Genomic DNA, 18,123 nt, shown 5'->3' with positions numbered 1-18,123 from the left:
TTATTATAGGGAAGCAAATAGGCAGTGCCTAGATAATCAAAGAGTAAGTGCAGCATCCAGAATAAAAACCATAATTTCTGGTGTTTTAGTTTTTTGGATGTTTTTAAGCCAGGGGAGCACAGGTATCAGCACTTAAGTAGGTTTGCACAAGTGGTACTTCCAGCAAAATTGGCTTGTGAACTGCATAATTAACCATATTTTTAAAGAAAAGGTATAGGGCAAAACTAGTTGGTTCGTTGACAAGAGCTTTGCACAGACTTTGCATGGGCAAACGGCAAAAGCTACTGCAAGTTGGCTTTTTCCTGAGTTCCCTAGAGAACTTCAGGGAATTTGGAGCCTGAAGGGAAGTGTGACAATGAAAAGAGAATGCTGCCTCATTCGAACCTACTGCAAAAGGAACAAGCTAGAAGGCCCTGTTGTTGTTTGATTATGAGAGTCAGTGCCTTCATACGGCCAAAACCACATTACACTGCTGTGCACTGAACATGAGTGGTCTCCTTTACACTCCACAACCATGCCGAGAATGGGAATCAGGCCTAGAGTTGAAGGCAAAGGTATTTCTAATGCTCAAACAACACTCCACTGCTCTCCAATTAAACATAAATCCCTGTCTCATTCCACTGGTAAAGCTTGTCAGGCCTGATGTGACCAGGTCTGAACACAAGAGAGGTATGTGGTGGGGTGTCTTGTTTTAAATGAAGGACTTGGATACTTGCATAAGAACAGTCTGGAAGACACACACACCGTGTTTTTTCCCAAAGAAAGGAGACGATCTTCTGGTCATCTGAGCTCTTGCTGCCATCTAGAGTGGTGCTGTCCACAGGAAGAGTTAATTCTTTATCTGGACCAGCATCCGCCTTTGGAGGCTTATTGTTCTCTGAAAAAGGATGGCAATATTTTTCATACACGTCAGAAAAGGTGGAGCTTAAAATCCCAGCATAAAGAACTTTCTCCGTGATCCCTGGTATATTTCTTGCCTGTTATCTCAACTTCATGCTCAAAGAAATGAGGTTAAAAGCAGTTAAGAGTTCAGATGAGCATTTCATTCACACATCTGCAATAAAATGAGAATAAAATCTAGGAGTTCTGATTTTTGCTCTCATTCTCTGAGCACTACTCCACTTTTCCTGCTCTTGTCCCAGAACCAAGTACTGTGGGCACAGACAGTTGCTTGGAAATACAATCCTGTTATTACAGTGAGATAACATCAATTCAAGTACATTGTATAAAATAAGAGAACAGCCTAGAAAGGCAATATTCCTAGAAACTTTCTTTTTTTTTTTTGGCTTATCAGCAATATACCGGTCCAGAATGGTCCTAAATTAGCACAGCACAAAGCTACAATAAGATCTAGAGTGTATTGAAAGATTGACGCTTGCCTCTAGTCCCCGGAATGGAAGCGGCAAAAGCAGCTGAAGGCAGCTTACCCGGCTGGACTATCACAGTGACCTCTGCAGTGGACTGGTGCCCAGCGGAATCCGTCACTATGAGCTGGTAAGTGTAATCACCTTCTTGCATTGCAGAGAGCTGTAAGACCGGTGTCCTCACCCCCTTTGAGAAAAACATATTCACGCATTAAAAAGAATCCTTACACAGGCAATAAAAGACCAGAAGACTCTGCTTCCAAAACGACCGTTATCAGCAGGTTCTGGGGGCTCATTTCTAACTCCTGCTACGTGGCCAGAACTCTGTGTCACTTTAGCACGCAAGGCACTTACAGAAACATTTATACACAGCTACAAGGGCACTGTTGTGGAACACAAGCAGCATAATGCCGTATAGATATTCAGATCTTTTGAGATTTAATAGTTAGCAACTCAAGCAAAACCTCTGGGGAGCCCTGTGCAAATCATACACATCATGAACCTGATTCATGGACATTCTTATTCCATAAATTTGAAATAGTAATAATCTTTAAAAGAAAAACGATGACATGGAAACAATTTCCATCTTTCACTGTTTAGGACTGAGGAGTGTTTGGCTTGTATCAGTTAAATGCAGATTCCAAGGTTCAACTCAAAGGATTCAGCTGAGGAAATGCGTGATCTGACACAACTGGTTATCCTGTACCTCTAAACGCCATCCTGACTGACAGTTAGCTAAAAGACGATACAGTCTGGCTCCACAACTGCTGACAGCACTTAAATCATCCCTATTATTCCCTTATAGATTCAGCTATCACTGATGTCCTGAGCAGTCAGCAACTGGACAGAAAAATAACACCCTTCCCTAGCAGCCACATTGGTTACAGTGAGACACATGGGTTTTACCAAGTTCTGCTGAGACCTGCCGTATGGGACATCGGAATCCAAATCCATCAAGTTCCCTTTTCTCTTAATCCTCCATTCTGGAGCAGTATTTAAAACTGAAAGGAAGTTTCCTCAAGAAAGGAAACAGGATGCCACTGAAAACCTGTGGCTAGACTGGAGAATCTGCTCAACCACTCGGCCAACATCACCGTCAAGCAGATTTAGTTCTGAGTATCCATTTCATCATCACATTTATTATGTAGGATTATCAGACGTTTGCTAAGAGTCACTTGAAAATGGTTTGATTATAGAAAAAAAGCTAGCCAGTAAGAAATCCAGAACAAGGACAGGAGACCTGCACCCACCTGCATCTCCATCACCTTCCCTTTGCTGTTAGGGCTGAGCAGCCATTCATAGCTGACAATGCTGTGATCGTCGGTGCTTTGGTTCCCGTAGAGGGTGATGGAGTTCTGAGGCAGGGTGATCACTTGGTTTGGGCCCGCATTTGCTACTGGAGGATAATCCACCGCTTTTTTCACAGTCAGGTTTGCAGTGGTGGAGTTGCTGGCACCATCTGAGTCCACAACTGTTAGACTGAAGAGGAGAAAAAAGGGAAAGCAGTGAAGAGACATTGTTATCAGAGATGAACGCAAATGGCTGGAGTTAACTGAAATCCAAAAGAAGAGTTAGAAACTTAAGACACTTTCAAGGGCAGGACAGTGATTTTTTTCAGGAGTGAAAAAAAACTACGGTTTGAGGCAACTGTGCTTTTTTCTGAACAGTAATCTCCCACAAATGCCCAATTATCAGCCCCAAAGTGACGCGAAGTCACATCCAACTCCAGTACGTAATCTATCAACTAGTTCCAAAATAAAACTGGGCAGTGCAAGACCATCAGCTTTCACAAACAGAGCTGTGATGAAAAGACCTCCCTGAGAATGACACCACCTCTGCACAGGAAATGTTCATTAATACGGACATGGAAGTTCAGCACTAACCTACACGTGGCCAGAACACAGCCTGCCTCCTCAGGCAGGCTAGGACCACAAAACGATGTAGCTTTTTTGCTACATCGAGATCTGAACATCATTCTGCTCAGTTCACGCACAAACTGGTTAAGAGACAAAAAAATGTTCACTTACAGGTACTCAGGTTTGTTTTATTTTAACCAGCTCTGCTGATGTGGTGCATGGACATCACACCAAAATGCAGAACAAAGGAAAAACACAGCGCAAACACTGAAGTGAAATCAGCTGCTATCTATTACTCAGGTACGTGCAGAAAACCCATCAAGCCTCATTCACTTATCTGGGACAAACACACTGCATTTAAAAACTGGATTTAAGGACTGCATTTCTTCTTAAGCCTTTACCTGAACAGTTTAGATTTGACATTTCAAGAGACGTTTTGTAGTGCTGGCAGACCATACGTTCCTTCAGCCATCCTCTTAAACCAGCACTACAACTCAAGAATAAAAAGTAGCTGGATAGCTTGTCTCTTCTGAAGTGAAAAGCTAAGGAACTACCTGAAAGTGCAGGAGTGGAGAGAGAGTACATCACAAAATACAGTTCTCTCCTTGTTTGGTGGTAGCTTTGTTTTAAACCAGACAAATCTCGTACATTTTATAGCATGAGAATTAATCAACTCTTCAAGGTGTAACCTACCTGAATGTGTAATTCCCAGGTACCAGGTTGGTCAATGTCAGGATGGGAGTATCGCTAGAAACCTTTTCCTCCCGCAAAGGACCCTTCAGTTCTTCCCAGTGATAGCTGACAATTCTATCATCATCAGTGCTTTCTGTTTCGATTGCAGAAGAAAATGTACATACAAGGAGTTGGAAAATGCTGCTTCACAAACCCCAGATGTTCAGTCCCCTTCTTCAGTACCAGGCTTAATGGGCAAAAGCGGTTTCAGTTCAAGCCCAAAGGCCTCTTACTCTCAGATACCCAAACTGTGTGCTGTCCTCTCTCCTCTTTCATGGGTTCGAACACCCCCAAACCCAGGTTTGCAAGCGTACTGGGGGAAGACAAGAAAACTCAAACAAAATGCTAACAAAATAACACCAGCAGGGGGTGAAACAACCTGAACGTATGTGAAGAAATTCCTAGAAGCGTGGGTCAAGACAAGCAAAGGTGGGGTGTTAGCTAACTCATATATTCAAAGCTTAATGCAAGAGGCCAGTAACTTTAACTGACATTAAAGTTTTTTCGTATTCTAAGCAGCAACCTCTAGAGCTTTTCCTTTTTTAGGAGACTGGCTCAGGCCGGTGCCCTTCAAAAGGAAACATGGAGAGATGTCGTCATGTGTGTATTACCCTCTCCTGGCAAGAGAGGCTGATTCTTTTCACTAAAGTGTGGTTTTAGTGTCACAGCCAGTTCCTCAAACTTTGGTTTTAGGCTGGCCCTTCGGATAAACACACAGAAACCTGGCTCGCTGGAGCAGTGCATTGAAACCAGCAGGTACTCACGCTTGCCATCAATAACAGTTGAAATGGTTGGCAGTGAAATCTCCTGGGACTGCGGGGACACAATGGCAACAGGAGGCTGATTCACCCGAGGCTCTGCAACAACAACCGAGCTGTTACAATGACATCTACAGGCACATCACGACACAAAGTCATAGCCAAGGGACTCTGCAAAACTACTCTCCCTTTGCAGGGGTGCATGTAGAATAAACGGGCTCATCCTCTCCCCCCTCCTCACTCAGTTTTGCAGTCGTCGAGTTCAGGAGAGGAGTTCAAAGTGTGGAAATGCTGTTCCACACAGCTCCAAGGCAACCGCTGATCAGATCGACTGCAGGATCACCAACAGTGCTCCATGATTTCAGCAAGTTATACACCAACGTAGGGAAACGGTGCTAACAAAAGGGATTTAAAGAAGCAAGGTGAACTGCCACACAAGTGCTTTGGGAACAGCTGCACTGCATCCGTTCTCCCACACTGTGTTTCAGGCCCAGCCCATTTTAACAGAGCAGCATCTAGAGCTCCTTGCCAAAGTTTTGCTGCTGCTCTGAAAAATGAATGATTTTGATGGATGTTGCCAGCTGCAGATTCACTGCTTAAAAGGAAATGATGAGCAACAGCATCCTGAAGGCCAGCCACACGCATTTGTTAATTTAGGGAGTGCCAGAGCACTTCTCTGCCCACAAAGGTTGTAGAAAAAGCATTGCTGAAGTGCACAAAATAAAGGGGTTTTTTTTTACGTAAAAGGAAATGCAGAACCTGTGGTTCCCCTTTGCACAGGCCATCTAAGAGTGAGACCTAGTGAGACAGCAGAGCTACCACACCAGCTCACCCGCAAACCACATCCTACAGTAACGAATGAGATTTGACTCAACCTGCCCTTGCTTGGAATGATATTCTTTACCGGACAGGGACAAAAAGAACCTCCAAAGGAGCCTCAAAGCTTTGGCTTGCCTTCCTTCTTTGCTCCTGCTGCTATAAGCTTTTTACTCGGTTACAGCTAGTTTTTATTGAAGCAGTAGCAGTATAGCAGAAATGGCAGTAGTTCCACATCTCAGGAAATGACTGAACACACGTGCCTATAAATCGAGCTCGGAGCACAACAAATCCTCACTGCGTTAAACCAGGGTACAGTCAAATAAGCAAAAGACTAGGATACAGGGATCAGAGACAGATGAAGTGAAGAAAAGGTACAATTCCACCAACTCACTTGGATTCACGGTAACATTCACGTAACCTTCTCCGTGTGCATTTTCCCCGTCAACGATGACTTTGAATTCGTACAGACCGACAGTGAGCTGAAAGTGAACACAAAAGATGGTTTACCTTCAGGATTCGCAGAGCCTTGTCAATAGCTGTTAGAAGGTCGGGTTCCAGTGCTTGGGCACAACAGCACATCAGCAGCACAAAACTCAGGCAATTACGCCCCAGCCTATGCATACACAGCTCGGGATGGTTTCCAACCAAAACAGTATTACATATCTTCTAGTTTACAATAGCTATGCAGAAACTAAAGATTCGTATTTCTTTCTATCACAGGTGCCACAGGATTGTCAGTCAGGCTTTATTTTCTAGCAACAACAGGCAAATAGAAGAGAGATAAGAGATTAGTTCAGGTTGTCTGGCCACAGGACTCTGTACCAGCAGAATGCATTTAAGATGAGAAAGGCTGCATTGAAAGAGAAGAAAATGTTTCCTTGTGTGTTTTTACAAAGGGAAGCATTTCTTCTCTTCCCTCTGGGTGACAGGAGTCAGGCAGTCAACCCTTCATCATTCATTTTGAACCAAGATGAGAGGGTGAAGGACGAGGTGCTGGACAACAATCATGGTATCCAAAAGGCTGAAACCTTGGCAGAGACAGACACGCTCCTCTCCAAGGGCTTTTCTCTGCACGATATCATGACCAAAGGTTTTTTCTGTACGTTTTTTCTGAGTGCAGCAGAATCCAAGATGCTCAAAGGAGTGTCTCAGAAATACAGTACTGTATACTCATACAATATTTATAGCCATTCCCTGGTTAAGAATCCACCCCCAAGTGCTGAAACCAGCAACCCATTCACTATGAGAGCTTGTGTAAGAGCAGCAGCCAGCGATGCAGCTGAGGCACTCCACAGCTCTCATTAATGGAACCAGCACGGCCCTTTTGCAGTGGGTAGCGCAAGACTTCAGACCCAAACAGACCACCGCACTGTTTTGGTGGCAGAAACACTCAAAACTTTTTTGTTACTGTTAAATTGTGCCATTTGTATGGCTTGACACACTGCTTGTAGGCAGCTTTTAGATCCTGAAATCGATTTCTTCTCTCCCACATGCCAGATCAATCTCCTTTTTATAAGAGACTTAGAAGAGGGCTTGCAGTCAAATGTTGGCTGCCTGCCTGTCATGCAATTTCCTATTCATCTTGAAATCCTATACAAGTCTTTCCTGGCTGCCAGGGTCCCCGTCTTCTCCACTTGGCATTTAACACAACAGGATACGAAACAGCAAAAGCTTTACCTTAGATAACTTAAGAGTCTGGGAGTGCTTCCCTTCCATTTCTCCACTGTAGTCTTTTGGATGAGTAATCAATTCCCATTCATAGGAATAAGTGGTTCCTTAAAAGAAAAAAAAGCTCCAGACGTTAGTTTTTAAGACTGCCGTTCTGCCCTGCTAAAGAAAAGCAAAGGTATTAAACAATTACAAGGCACATTTTGCTGCAACATGGAGAAATGAGACAGCTTGAAATTTGGGCTGCAGCTTTTTGGGAATATACCCAGGAAAAGAGACAATCTGTGCTTCTAAACACATTTACCCCAGAGCCAAAACCCTTCTTCCAGCCTCCAAGGCATTAAAGAGCTTTGAAACAACCACAGCTCCAGGATAATAAGAGAGAAAAGTCTTATTATGCCCTCAATCCTGCAGATCCACCATAACGCCAGGTTTTGAACAGGAATGCATCTATCCCTGATGCTGCATGACACATAACACACTTGCCTCTCGTCTGCAGTCTCCCGTGCCCTTGTGCACAGAGCTAGAGGTAAGCCCTTTACAAATACCTGTGAACAATTTGCATGATGAAATAAGGAGCACATAGAAACATGTTCCTCCACACGCCAACCCCCAAACCAGATTTCAATCCACCATCTGAGAGATCCCTTGCTGAGACAGCTTGTCTCCTATCAGTGAATACCACAAAGATGCTGAAGATCCACGGCTTCCTCACCTATCACTTTACGAACACACTGTCTCCCAAATCTAATGATTTTGTGGCACTTTTCATGCCTTGCTGTTTTTTAAGAGGCAACACGAGGTAATAGCACAGGATGAGGAGTTTCTACAAGAAAGTATTGTCTGAGAAAAGCCATTTCCAAGACTGCCCTTAGTTCACACTGTATGCAACGCCTCTTTGCCACTTCCCCGTCACAAGCCCTTAGCAGAATTCCCCGGGAAGCCTTACGAGGTGGCGGTTCAGGAAGCACGAACGCGTTCAGCTGCACTTCATTCTTTGGCAGGGTCACTTGGACGCTGTCTCCAGCAGAAACTACCAGCTCCTTCATCACTGCAAGGGCAAAACACAGAATTGAAAGAGGAACAGGAAAAAAAAACATTAGATACGTACCTAAAAACCACCTTGACTTCAGAGTCTGTGGAAGAAAAACCAGCTACCAGCGGCTGTATTTTGTAAACATCCCATCACTCAATATAGCTCCCGTTTCAGGTTTCGCTCTCATTGTTAATGAAAAAACACTAATGGGGTTTTACAGTTTTGAGGCAAACCCAGAATTACTCAGCCCTCTCTCTGGAGACAGTGGGCAGCTCCTGTGCCTTTTGTGAAGAGCTGAAACATGACCTTAGATTGACTCTGGCAAAGGCAATGTTTCAGAGACATGGACAAAAAAAATCTATGTTAAAAAAACATGGGGAAAACGTCATTACACATTTAGTCTTTCTTCTATCTCTTTATTAGTTACGGGAATTAAGTGGTTAACTAAAAGAAAACAAATTCATCAAATTCTTTTTTCCCCTCTCTCAATTAGTCCAGATCCTGGGATATTACAACTGCATCAGCTGCAAAGAGCTCCAAGGCAAAAAGAAATCTGATCTCAGCAAGAAAAAAAAACCCAAAACAAAGACAAAAAAGCCAAAATCTTGCTTGGAAAAACTACCCTTCACATCACCTTTGCATCATTTAGCAAAAGGAGGCAGCCCTGGCTACGTTACTTTTCCAGCACAAGCCACTGAAGACATTTAAAATGGATTTCTCAGTTTTAAGGATAAGACCTTAAAACAACCCACAAACTTGTTAGCACAAGCATCCAAAGAGCTTCCTGCCAACAATGCCTTTGGATGCAGCATTCCCTTTACACTTTCCATTTGTTCCCTTGTAAGGGAAAAGAACCCTAAAGTCAAAAGAAATTCAGCTGTGAACACTTCAGCAAACCAGACCACGTGAGTTCTGGGATAGCGCATGAGCAGTACACACCGTTCACCATCTGACGGGGTAAGCTGATGGCCTGGCTGAGGTAACCGAGCTGTCAAAGCACCCTTTGGCTTTTATACATTTTCAATAGCTTGTTTATAAAATACCAGTGTGAACAGAAACATCATTTTGCTGCAAAGTGAAGCATGGGCTAACGGCCAAGTTCACTGCTCTCTGCGGCTGAACTGTACGGTGACATTTCAGGGACAGACGGAAAAGGATGAATTATATCCTATTTGGAGCAGACTAAAATTTCTGCTCAAATTGATAGACAGCATTGTGTCAAGACCACTGAAAATGCTTCATGGGACAACGCCTTTTGCACCACACCTCAACCTTCATTTTGGGAATTAAGAAATCACCATTCCTTTCAAGCTTTCTTGGACATAGATCCAATGGTCGCATGCAGATTTATGATGCCAAATTCCCATTCTCAGGCCTCACAAGGTCCAACCATCACGTGCACCAACACCTGGACCTCAATGCTTTTTCAATGGTACAGTCATTTCTGAAAGAAGCTCCTATTTTTCAGCGCTTCCAAACAAAATCTGGATGACATTTGTTCTCACCTGGTGCAGCAGTGGTGCTCGGTGACACAGCAGTGCTGGTCTGGATTGTGGAAACGCTGCCGTTTGCAGGAACTCCGCTTGGCACAGAAGTAGCTGTCTGCGTCTTCGTTGTATTTTTCCCTGGCACGGGGCTGACTGTGGGCAACATGTCTAAGGAGGGAGGATGGACCAAATCATCATCATCCGTCTGCCCCGGCTCCTCAGCCTTTCCTGTGGCAGCCAAACCCTGTGCTACTGGACTGGAGAACGTAGCCAACACTGACGGTTCTGGTGCCGATGTTCCTGTGTGGATCTGTAAAGGCAAAAGTCATAGTTTAACTCAATGCAAAACGGCAGCTGTGTTTGACTTTGTTTGTTGTACCAGAAGCTACATTTCACCTCCTCCAGCCAGGGAGGCTGAAACATCCCAGGTTTGTTGTTCCCAGATGCAGGACGGTTTACTGCTTCCTCTCTCCTAAAAGTGTTTCTCTATGTTCTTCCCCCGCAGCAGAAAGCTCACTTCTAGCTCAGCCAAACACCGGTTAGGACCTTAGGGTTAACCACACCATCTTTGCTAGCCCAGCTGGGATGTGGCAAGCCTGCCAGAAGACCTACACTCAAAACCGCAGTGCGTGGAGCTAAAAGAACAGGGAGGTGGGATAAGACAGAAGCAAAAATACAGGGACCAAGAACTGGGGTTCATCTGGGCCATTTATTTTGGCCATGAATTCCTTTCTCTGAAGCTGAGCAGTCAGCGAGCACAAAGCAGGACTGCAATGGCATTTTGATATAATTATCAAATCATTGCAGCAAGAAGAGGTGAATTTCAGCATCGTTCTTCATATCAAGGTGACCCGACACAACCAGCCCCGTGTGTGCGTGCCACTGGAGATGGTGCTGGGGCAGGGAGCCCAGCAGGCAGCCAGAGAGTTTGCCGACATCCACACAGGATGAGCTGCTTTATTGAAAATAATCAGAGTGGCAGGAACAATTTCCTTTCCTTCATCAGAAAATTCCTTTTACGCTACCTAGCCCCATTCCAGCGCTCAGCCTGCCAGGCAATACTCTTGACAATCCATCTTCCAACAAAGAACATGTATGTAGCACATTTTGCTGAGCTAACTCTATCTTGAGAGCATCTGCTCAATATTTAAAATGGGACAATTTACCACCTTTGACTTGAAGCTGAATCGCTCATCTCTATTCCCCGCTAGAGGAGCTGATCCAAAGCTCATAGCGGAGAAAATATTCTCAAGCTCTCATACCACGCTGTTGGCACTCGGTCCAGGAAACGGGAACTGTAAAAAGCCTCTGAACCACAGTAGCAACATCCTGGTCAGTGAAGGGCTGGATTCCAGAAAGCACTAACTGCCAGTTATGAAAATAAAGCCAAGTCAGCCAAGCCAGGAGCTGCAATGAAAGCACTAAAGGCTACTCTGCAAGAAGGGCTTTTTGCAGTCTCGGGTAAATAATTTCCTCTCCCCATATCTCACCTAACTTCCCCTCGGTCAGAGAATTGAAAACATCTCGATTAATTTCTATGTTTGATTAGGCTCTGAGCTTTAAGCACCAAAGAACCAAATGCTATTTATTAGTGTTATGGACATGAGCTGTTTTTCTCCATTTCCTTACTTGTTGATGGGCTTCCTTTGTCTTTAACAAAAGTATGGATTCTTTGGAGCAACGATGAAGGAAACACATGGCACGCTGCTCCATGCTGCTCTTCAAAAAGTCTCCGTGACTTCATATCTCTATGGGGAACCACTTTTTGCTTAGCAAGAACCAACCCAGTCAGGTCACAAGAGCAGCTGTCACACAGCAGACAGAGACCAGCATTCGCCCGCTGGGCATTGCAACCCAGCCGGCACTTACTTGGGAATATTTTCAGTGAGCTGGATGCTCCTTTGACTCACTTTTTAATGACTAAAAAAACAACTTTGCAGTTAAGAGAGATCCTCTTCCTCTCAGAATTCTTCAGGCTGAACTGCCAGCCAAATGTCTGCAGAGAGCTTGAATTAGATAAGCTTTGCCTGGGGCAGCATAACAGTCAAAAATGTCTGTGATGCTTGCAGGCTAAGACATTCCTTATCTTTACTCCATAACCCTGAATTCTTTAAAGCAGAGAACAGAAGATTTCATTCTTGGGGATAACAGAGGAGACTAAAAGTTTGCCAGCTGTCCTGTCTCATTAGCTTAGAAAATAGAGAAGTGGTGTACTGGTCTGAGTGAATGCAAGAGTGTCAGACACTTCTGATCCTGATTGCTATCTGCCTTTTGCCTGGGACATACGACCTGGTCTCCTTGTTGGAGAGTCCTACGCCTGTACGATGTAACTAGGGCAGCTGCGTGCATCAGAATCCACACTGAACCTAAGCTACTTCAAAGGAAAATATCATTGTTCTGGATTTTTTTTTCCATTTAAACGGGCCTTACTTCACTGAGCCTGGTCTGAACTCACAAAATCAGCTCTTTTCAGAGTAGATGGTGTCCACAGCTGTTTGCAGTAGGTGCTGTGTCTGTGAAGACCTTTCAGACACACAAATGTGGGCAATGTCACAAACCATTACAGAATATTATAATACCAGCTGTGAAGAAAGACCTTTCGTCCTTCCTCAAGGGGTACAAAGTGCCCAGCACTTGCAGGAAGCACAACAAGACAGGCACTAGGAGCCAGAACTGAGTGCAGGAATGAGCAATCTGGCTCTGTGCTAACACCACCACCTTAGCAACTGCAGCTTTTTCCCCATCTGCCTGCAGAACTGCTGCAGTGCTGCAGCCCTTCTCATCAGCAAGGCTGCGCTTGAATACCTCTCCTGACCAGCTATGAAATGCATTGCTATATTTTAAAGTTAGCAAGTATTTCTTTCCAGACACCCGACTGCTTTTCTGCCTCATTGTAATGTCACTCACTGTCACGGAAAAGCAGAGATTTTTCTCCCCTAATTCAGGGCTGAGGAGTGGAGCGCACTGCGGTTTATCCCAGTACACTCTCCTTCGTCCATCTCTGGTTCCAGAGCTTGGACACAGTAAAACATCAATTAAAGCCAGCTGCATACCAGCAAACGACATTGCAGGTGGCTGCAGAGCCATCAGAACTGCAGCGGAAAATCAAAATTTAGTACAGCACTGTTTTCCTAAAACTGTCACTTTACTTCTGACTGAGCCTCTAGGAGCAAAGGAAAAGATTTGCCTTGCTCGTCAACACAACAGAAAATGTGCATATTAATTTCCTTCTCCCCTTTTAGAGAGGAGCTGGGAGTTACTCTGACCTCAACTGTCCTTTCCCACTTCAGACGGCCGATGCTCCCAGGTGTGCAGGGCTTTGCAGGCAGTAATGACCCAGTATTCCCTCCACCTGCCAAACAATCTCAAAGAACACAGCATTAAATGCACAGCATTCCCATGCTGAAGCCCTGTGCTCTACACGCTGGACCAAATGGAGCCCAGGTGAAATTCTACCTATTTCAGCACGTGCGTAACTTCTTATTCTGGTCCACAACCAACCCAACTCAGAAAACTCCTTGCTTTAGCATCTCCCACCTGCAAAGGCTGGCTGCGTCCCAAGTACACAGCCTTGAATGTTATATCCTTGGCCTCAATTAAACTGCTCTCAGATCAGCAATGCAAGGATGGCTGCAGAGCTCACCTTGTGTTTTGCCAGGGGAAGCTGGATGGTTCAATAACCAAGGAATTAGCCCAGGGCTGGGTAGAACTTCAATCCTGCTGTTAAGGTCTGTTTTTCAATTCTTTCTCTTCAAAACCTCAATCCTAAACCTCAACACTGTGATTGCCAGGAACTCCATTAGAGCCAACACCTTTTAGTATCAAGATTTTATTTTGATGAACCTGCATTTTGTCAAGATGTCTGGAATTTCGTACTGGCAAAAAGCAGTAAGAAGAAGAAAAACCTTGCCCCAGGACACACCCACCATGAAAAGGGAGGGCTTCCTAAAGATAGGAAATCCTGGATACTCAGCAATATTCAGAGGCTGATTAATCCACGTGATTTATTATTTGAAACCAGTTTACTGGACAGACAGTGAGCAGTAACAACAGAACTCGGAATGCAGCACCAAACTGAACAAGCAGGGAATACAACTGTTACCCAATAGCTGCAGATGGCATTTAAGGCTGGCTGCAAAGAAGCCTCCCTGACGTCGCATGCGAAACAACTGAGAGAATGGGGTCACTGTGGAAATCTCAGATATTAGGAGAAAGAAAGAACAGGCAGAGTGAAAACGGTGCAGTGCTGTGGGGGAGAGAGAAAGCTGAGAATCTGAGTTGGCCCTGAATGCTGCAAGGTTCTGGAAAATCAAACATTTGTGAAGTTTCAGTGCATGATTTCACACAGCACCCGGGCTTCCCTGGAGCTCTCAGCTGTGTCCCTTGGCTCCTCTCCACATCCTGCTCTGCAGGGTGGTGGCTCGATCAGGCACAGCCCTACCTGGAACCAAGATTTGAATACAAGGGAGAGAAATGCATTCAGGCAAGTTTCCAGAAGGCATCAGGCTTCAGTAGTGCCAAATCCTAGAAACATGGCAAAAGCTATTTAAAGAACAGCTTCATAAAGCAAAATTCTTTCTATTTCACCACCATGCATGGTGTTTTTTGTACGATAAGGCTCAGAAAACCATTTGCAGACCTAACAATACAAATATCATTTAACAATTCAAATATGCCTATTCCTCTCTAAGACTAATCTAGATTTACCAGATGAACATTGTACATGTTTGGAGTAAGGACTAAACCGGTTTCATTCAAACAATGCTAATGTCAGCTTTAGTGGATTTGAAAACTGAAGCAGGTTTCAAAAACAGAACAAAAAAGCTGGCATTAAGCTGCCAACTCGAGCAAGGAGGCTGACATCAAATTACATTGCAAACTCTGTGCGTGAGTCTAATGTACTTCACTGCCCAGTTCTGCACTCAAAGGAAAACAGCTTCTTTTATTTAGTGGCTCTAAAAGGTACTTTTACGTGTAGCAGTTTTCAACTCCCTGACATCACATCTCACCTTTCTTTCTCCTCCGGCACATGCTATCTGTGATTATACAAAGGATAAGTGTTATCATGACCTCCATCTCCCCTTGCCTCCCCAAAGACAGTCGATCCCAGCTAGGAAGAGAGGAGAAAAAAAACACCTGCCTTCCAAAAAACAAACAGAAAACCCAACCCTCTGCCTTGCCTTGTTGACAGGAGGCTGAAAACAGACACCCAGAAATCACATTCACCCTATCACTCGGGCAGTTTTAAGTCAAGGTGTAGGAAAAGCACAACAGCTCTCCAAGGCAGCCCCAGTTCAGCCCCACCAATCCCACTTACCTGTAGCAAATCACCACCATCCGCATCACTTGATCTATTCACATTATTGCTTTTAGGAGGGAACAGGCTTTTGGTTTTCTGCTCCCTTGGATCTTGTTCCGTTTTCAGTGAGTCTTTCTTTTGATCCGGATGGCCATCAGGAATAGGAACAGGCCCATCTGCCATTAAGCGCCTCAGTACTTGATCCTTCAAGCGCTCTGCTTCACTTCGGCTGCTCCTAGATGGGCTATCCGATGCTCCGGCTGCAGCCTCGCTGCTGGGGCTCACTGAGGTATCCCTTTTCAGCAGTTCCACCCTGTCACCTGCCAAGCTCCACTTCTGAAATGCCCTCCGCAGTCTTTTCTTCCTCAAGACAGGGATGTCCTGGTCCAACCGCTTGTGAAACCAGGTCTTCACAACACCTTCCATCGGAAACTTTAAGAAGTGCTCTGTGCTTTTTGATTTCTTTAGAAACACCAAAACAGAGTCAGCAAAGCCAGTCCTGTTTGCCTGACACGTCCCAGGCGTAGTGCAGTTCACCTGGATGCACATGTTTTCCAAGAACCAAAAGGCATCACAGGTCGGGCTCTGGCAGCAAGCAGTCTGACAGGACTGGACAGTATGAAACCCTTCCAGTAGCTGCAAATTGTGATCCTCCCACGATCTCAAATGACCACCAAACAGGATCTTCCCTGGCTCGCATTTAGATCTGTTCCAGTTTGCATCTGGAAAAGCAAACGGAAGACAATTCTCAATCCTTCAAACCAGTGGATAATAGATCCTCACTGCTATTTTAAGGATGAATTTAAAGCACAGGAGCAATGTGGGAGAGAGGGCACAGGACAGCTCTTTTTCAGCTCAAAATCGTTCCCCTTCAATCTATTCCTGCTCTCCCTGATCAAGAGTCCCTCCCCAGCTTTCCTGGAGACCCTTTCAGCTCTGGAAGCTACTCCAAGGTCTCCCGCAGCCTCCTCTTCTCCAGGCTGAACAACCCTCTCAGCCTGTCCTTGTACGTCGAGGCATCTCCTCACCTCCTGCTCCTCTGTGGTGCTTTCCATAAAAACAATTACCCATCAAACATGTTTTTTAAGTCAAGTCGCTTTAGATCTCTGATCAGTGGTAAAACAGCAACTCCTTTGCATACGGATTCTTATTTATTTTTTCTTAGCATGAAAAATTAGAGCACTTGCAGGGAACAATGGATTAAAGGCTTCCAAAATTCAGAGCTCTGGAGATTAAGGACTCCCTAAAAATAGACCAATGACCTATGAAACTGTTACACTGTGCTGTGTTCAGCGTCCAAGGGATAAGAGGTCACTGGAAGATTACTTTACAAACTATGTCTCTGCACTCCAAGTGGTGTAGCCGGAGAATGTGCTCCAGATCCAGGTCCCTGCCAGTCAAGAATGGAGTTCCAGAACACAACACAAATGGGACACCTTCTTCTCCATTAAAATCTCAACCTCCTGAAGCACCAGTCCTGGAAAACTCTCGAGAGACTGAGACATAGGATGTCTTTTACTCTGGTTGCTTTAGGCTGACTGAGGCACCTGACTTCAGGACTTTAACCTCCAGCCAACAAAGACACTTAACCTCACACTATTGAGGTGGCAAGGAACTCTGACCCTCTGAATCACAGCTAACACCCGCAGTCAGTGATGAATAATAAGAGTGAGATAACCTCCTGCACCTGGGGGTTGGGTACCAACAGCCACCAACTCCTGCTTACTGGGAGCAGGGCCTCTTCAGTCCCTTTCAGCTCCCTGTGCCGGACCCTAGGCTGGATCAGACCAGTAAATCCAGTCACTGACAGCAGCACCACCAGAGAAAAAGCAGGACAAACCTGATGGCAGGAATGTCCCCACATTTCCCTCTCAGCCCACCCAGCCCAGAACAACACAAATCACAGGATGCCTGGGTGTACTCAGTCACTTCTTAACATGACTTTTGCCTTTTTTTTCCCTTCCATGGTATATCAGTACAAAAAACACGGCTCCTTTCAGGAACTCAGAAGTTGTTGTTCCAGCAACGCTGCTCACAGCTTTGCTGAACAGCAGGGGAATGGAATGGACAAGAACAGTTTCTATTAATCAGCTCAGGTTCACAGACTTGCTCAGGCAGTTAATCCCTCCTGATATCAGATTAATGATTAAAGACCTGACTCTATAAACTTTTCTAATCTGTCACATGTAACCAATTATGTCAACACAGTTCCTCTTACCTAACTCCGCATGATCCCACTGATTTCTAGGCAGCCATAACTCCTCTGCACTTTAACTGCTGCCTAAGTGACACAAACAAGACCAAAAGAGGAAAAACACTACAATGGAAAAAGTGTCCACCTCAGGATAACTGTGTTGTGTATAATTATATTTATTTCTGCAAAGACATCAGCCTTCATACCTTTAACTCTCCCAAACAGACCAGCCCTGAGACATTGCAGTCCTGTCCAGAACATCTTCTAGGAGCAACACAGGATTCAGAGCTCTAGCTCTAGACTTCCAAGATATTCCTCAAGATAGGAAACACCATGCAGGAAGCCCAGTCTACAAGGAAACATGCAGTCCAACTTGTACACCATCCAAACACCCCTTTTGCTGGGGCCAGAAACACAAGTAGGTCTTTCCAGGTTCTAAATTAGCTGATTAAGGAAACACAGCTCATTAGCTTAATCAAATCTGTCACTTGGTGAGTGTCCAGGAAGGGCCAGTGAAACAAGAGATGCTGTAGCACAGAACATGTCCACATAACCGAGAAACAAAGGAAACCAATCCCCTTTTCAAAAAGGCACAGCAACCTTCCAGTAAAGAGAAAGCTGCTGGCAGCCATCACACAGGCTGAGAGACACAGAGGTCACCTCCACCTTGGACCTGTAATTCACTCTAAATGGAACAAAGTAGGAAAAAAAGGCACACAACAAACTTTTGTAACTAGGATCTGGTGAATGCTACCTTCACGCATGGGAAAAATACCTCTTAGGAGAGATATGGCCTCAAAGCATTCACAGGAGCTCCCCAAGCCACTCTGAGAAGTCAGAATCTGAACTTAAAAAACAAAAAAAACCCTACACAATCCATTACGTGAAAATTTCTATACAAGCCACTAAC

At 44.7% G+C, this 18,123-nt stretch overlaps 1 protein-coding gene across 2 annotated transcripts in view; it reads right to left on the bottom strand.

Moving 5' to 3' along the window:
- The window catches only part of KIAA0319L (KIAA0319 like), a 30,502-nt gene that overhangs the window by 9,522 nt on the left and 2,857 nt on the right, over positions 1–18,123 (bottom strand). For both annotated transcript variants that reach the window (XM_054086495.1, XM_054086496.1), the window contains exons 3-12: positions 15,038–15,741; positions 9,739–10,030; positions 8,147–8,248; positions 7,207–7,304; positions 5,921–6,008; positions 4,717–4,809; positions 3,914–4,046; positions 2,615–2,843; positions 1,428–1,551; positions 745–877 (exon numbers count right to left, since the gene is read on the bottom strand). In XM_054086495.1, coding sequence (XP_053942470.1) covers positions 745–877; positions 1,428–1,551; positions 2,615–2,843; positions 3,914–4,046; positions 4,717–4,809; positions 5,921–6,008; positions 7,207–7,304; positions 8,147–8,248; positions 9,739–10,030; positions 15,038–15,741 — 1,996 coding nt within the window. The remainder of the gene's footprint in view (positions 1–744; positions 878–1,427; positions 1,552–2,614; positions 2,844–3,913; positions 4,047–4,716; positions 4,810–5,920; positions 6,009–7,206; positions 7,305–8,146; positions 8,249–9,738; positions 10,031–15,037; positions 15,742–18,123) is intronic.

Source organism: Cuculus canorus, chromosome 22 (assembly GCF_017976375.1).
Source record: "Cuculus canorus isolate bCucCan1 chromosome 22, bCucCan1.pri, whole genome shotgun sequence".
Lineage (NCBI taxonomy): Eukaryota > Metazoa > Chordata > Aves > Cuculiformes > Cuculidae > Cuculus > Cuculus canorus.
This window is presented reverse-complemented; position numbering and strand designations above follow the sequence as displayed.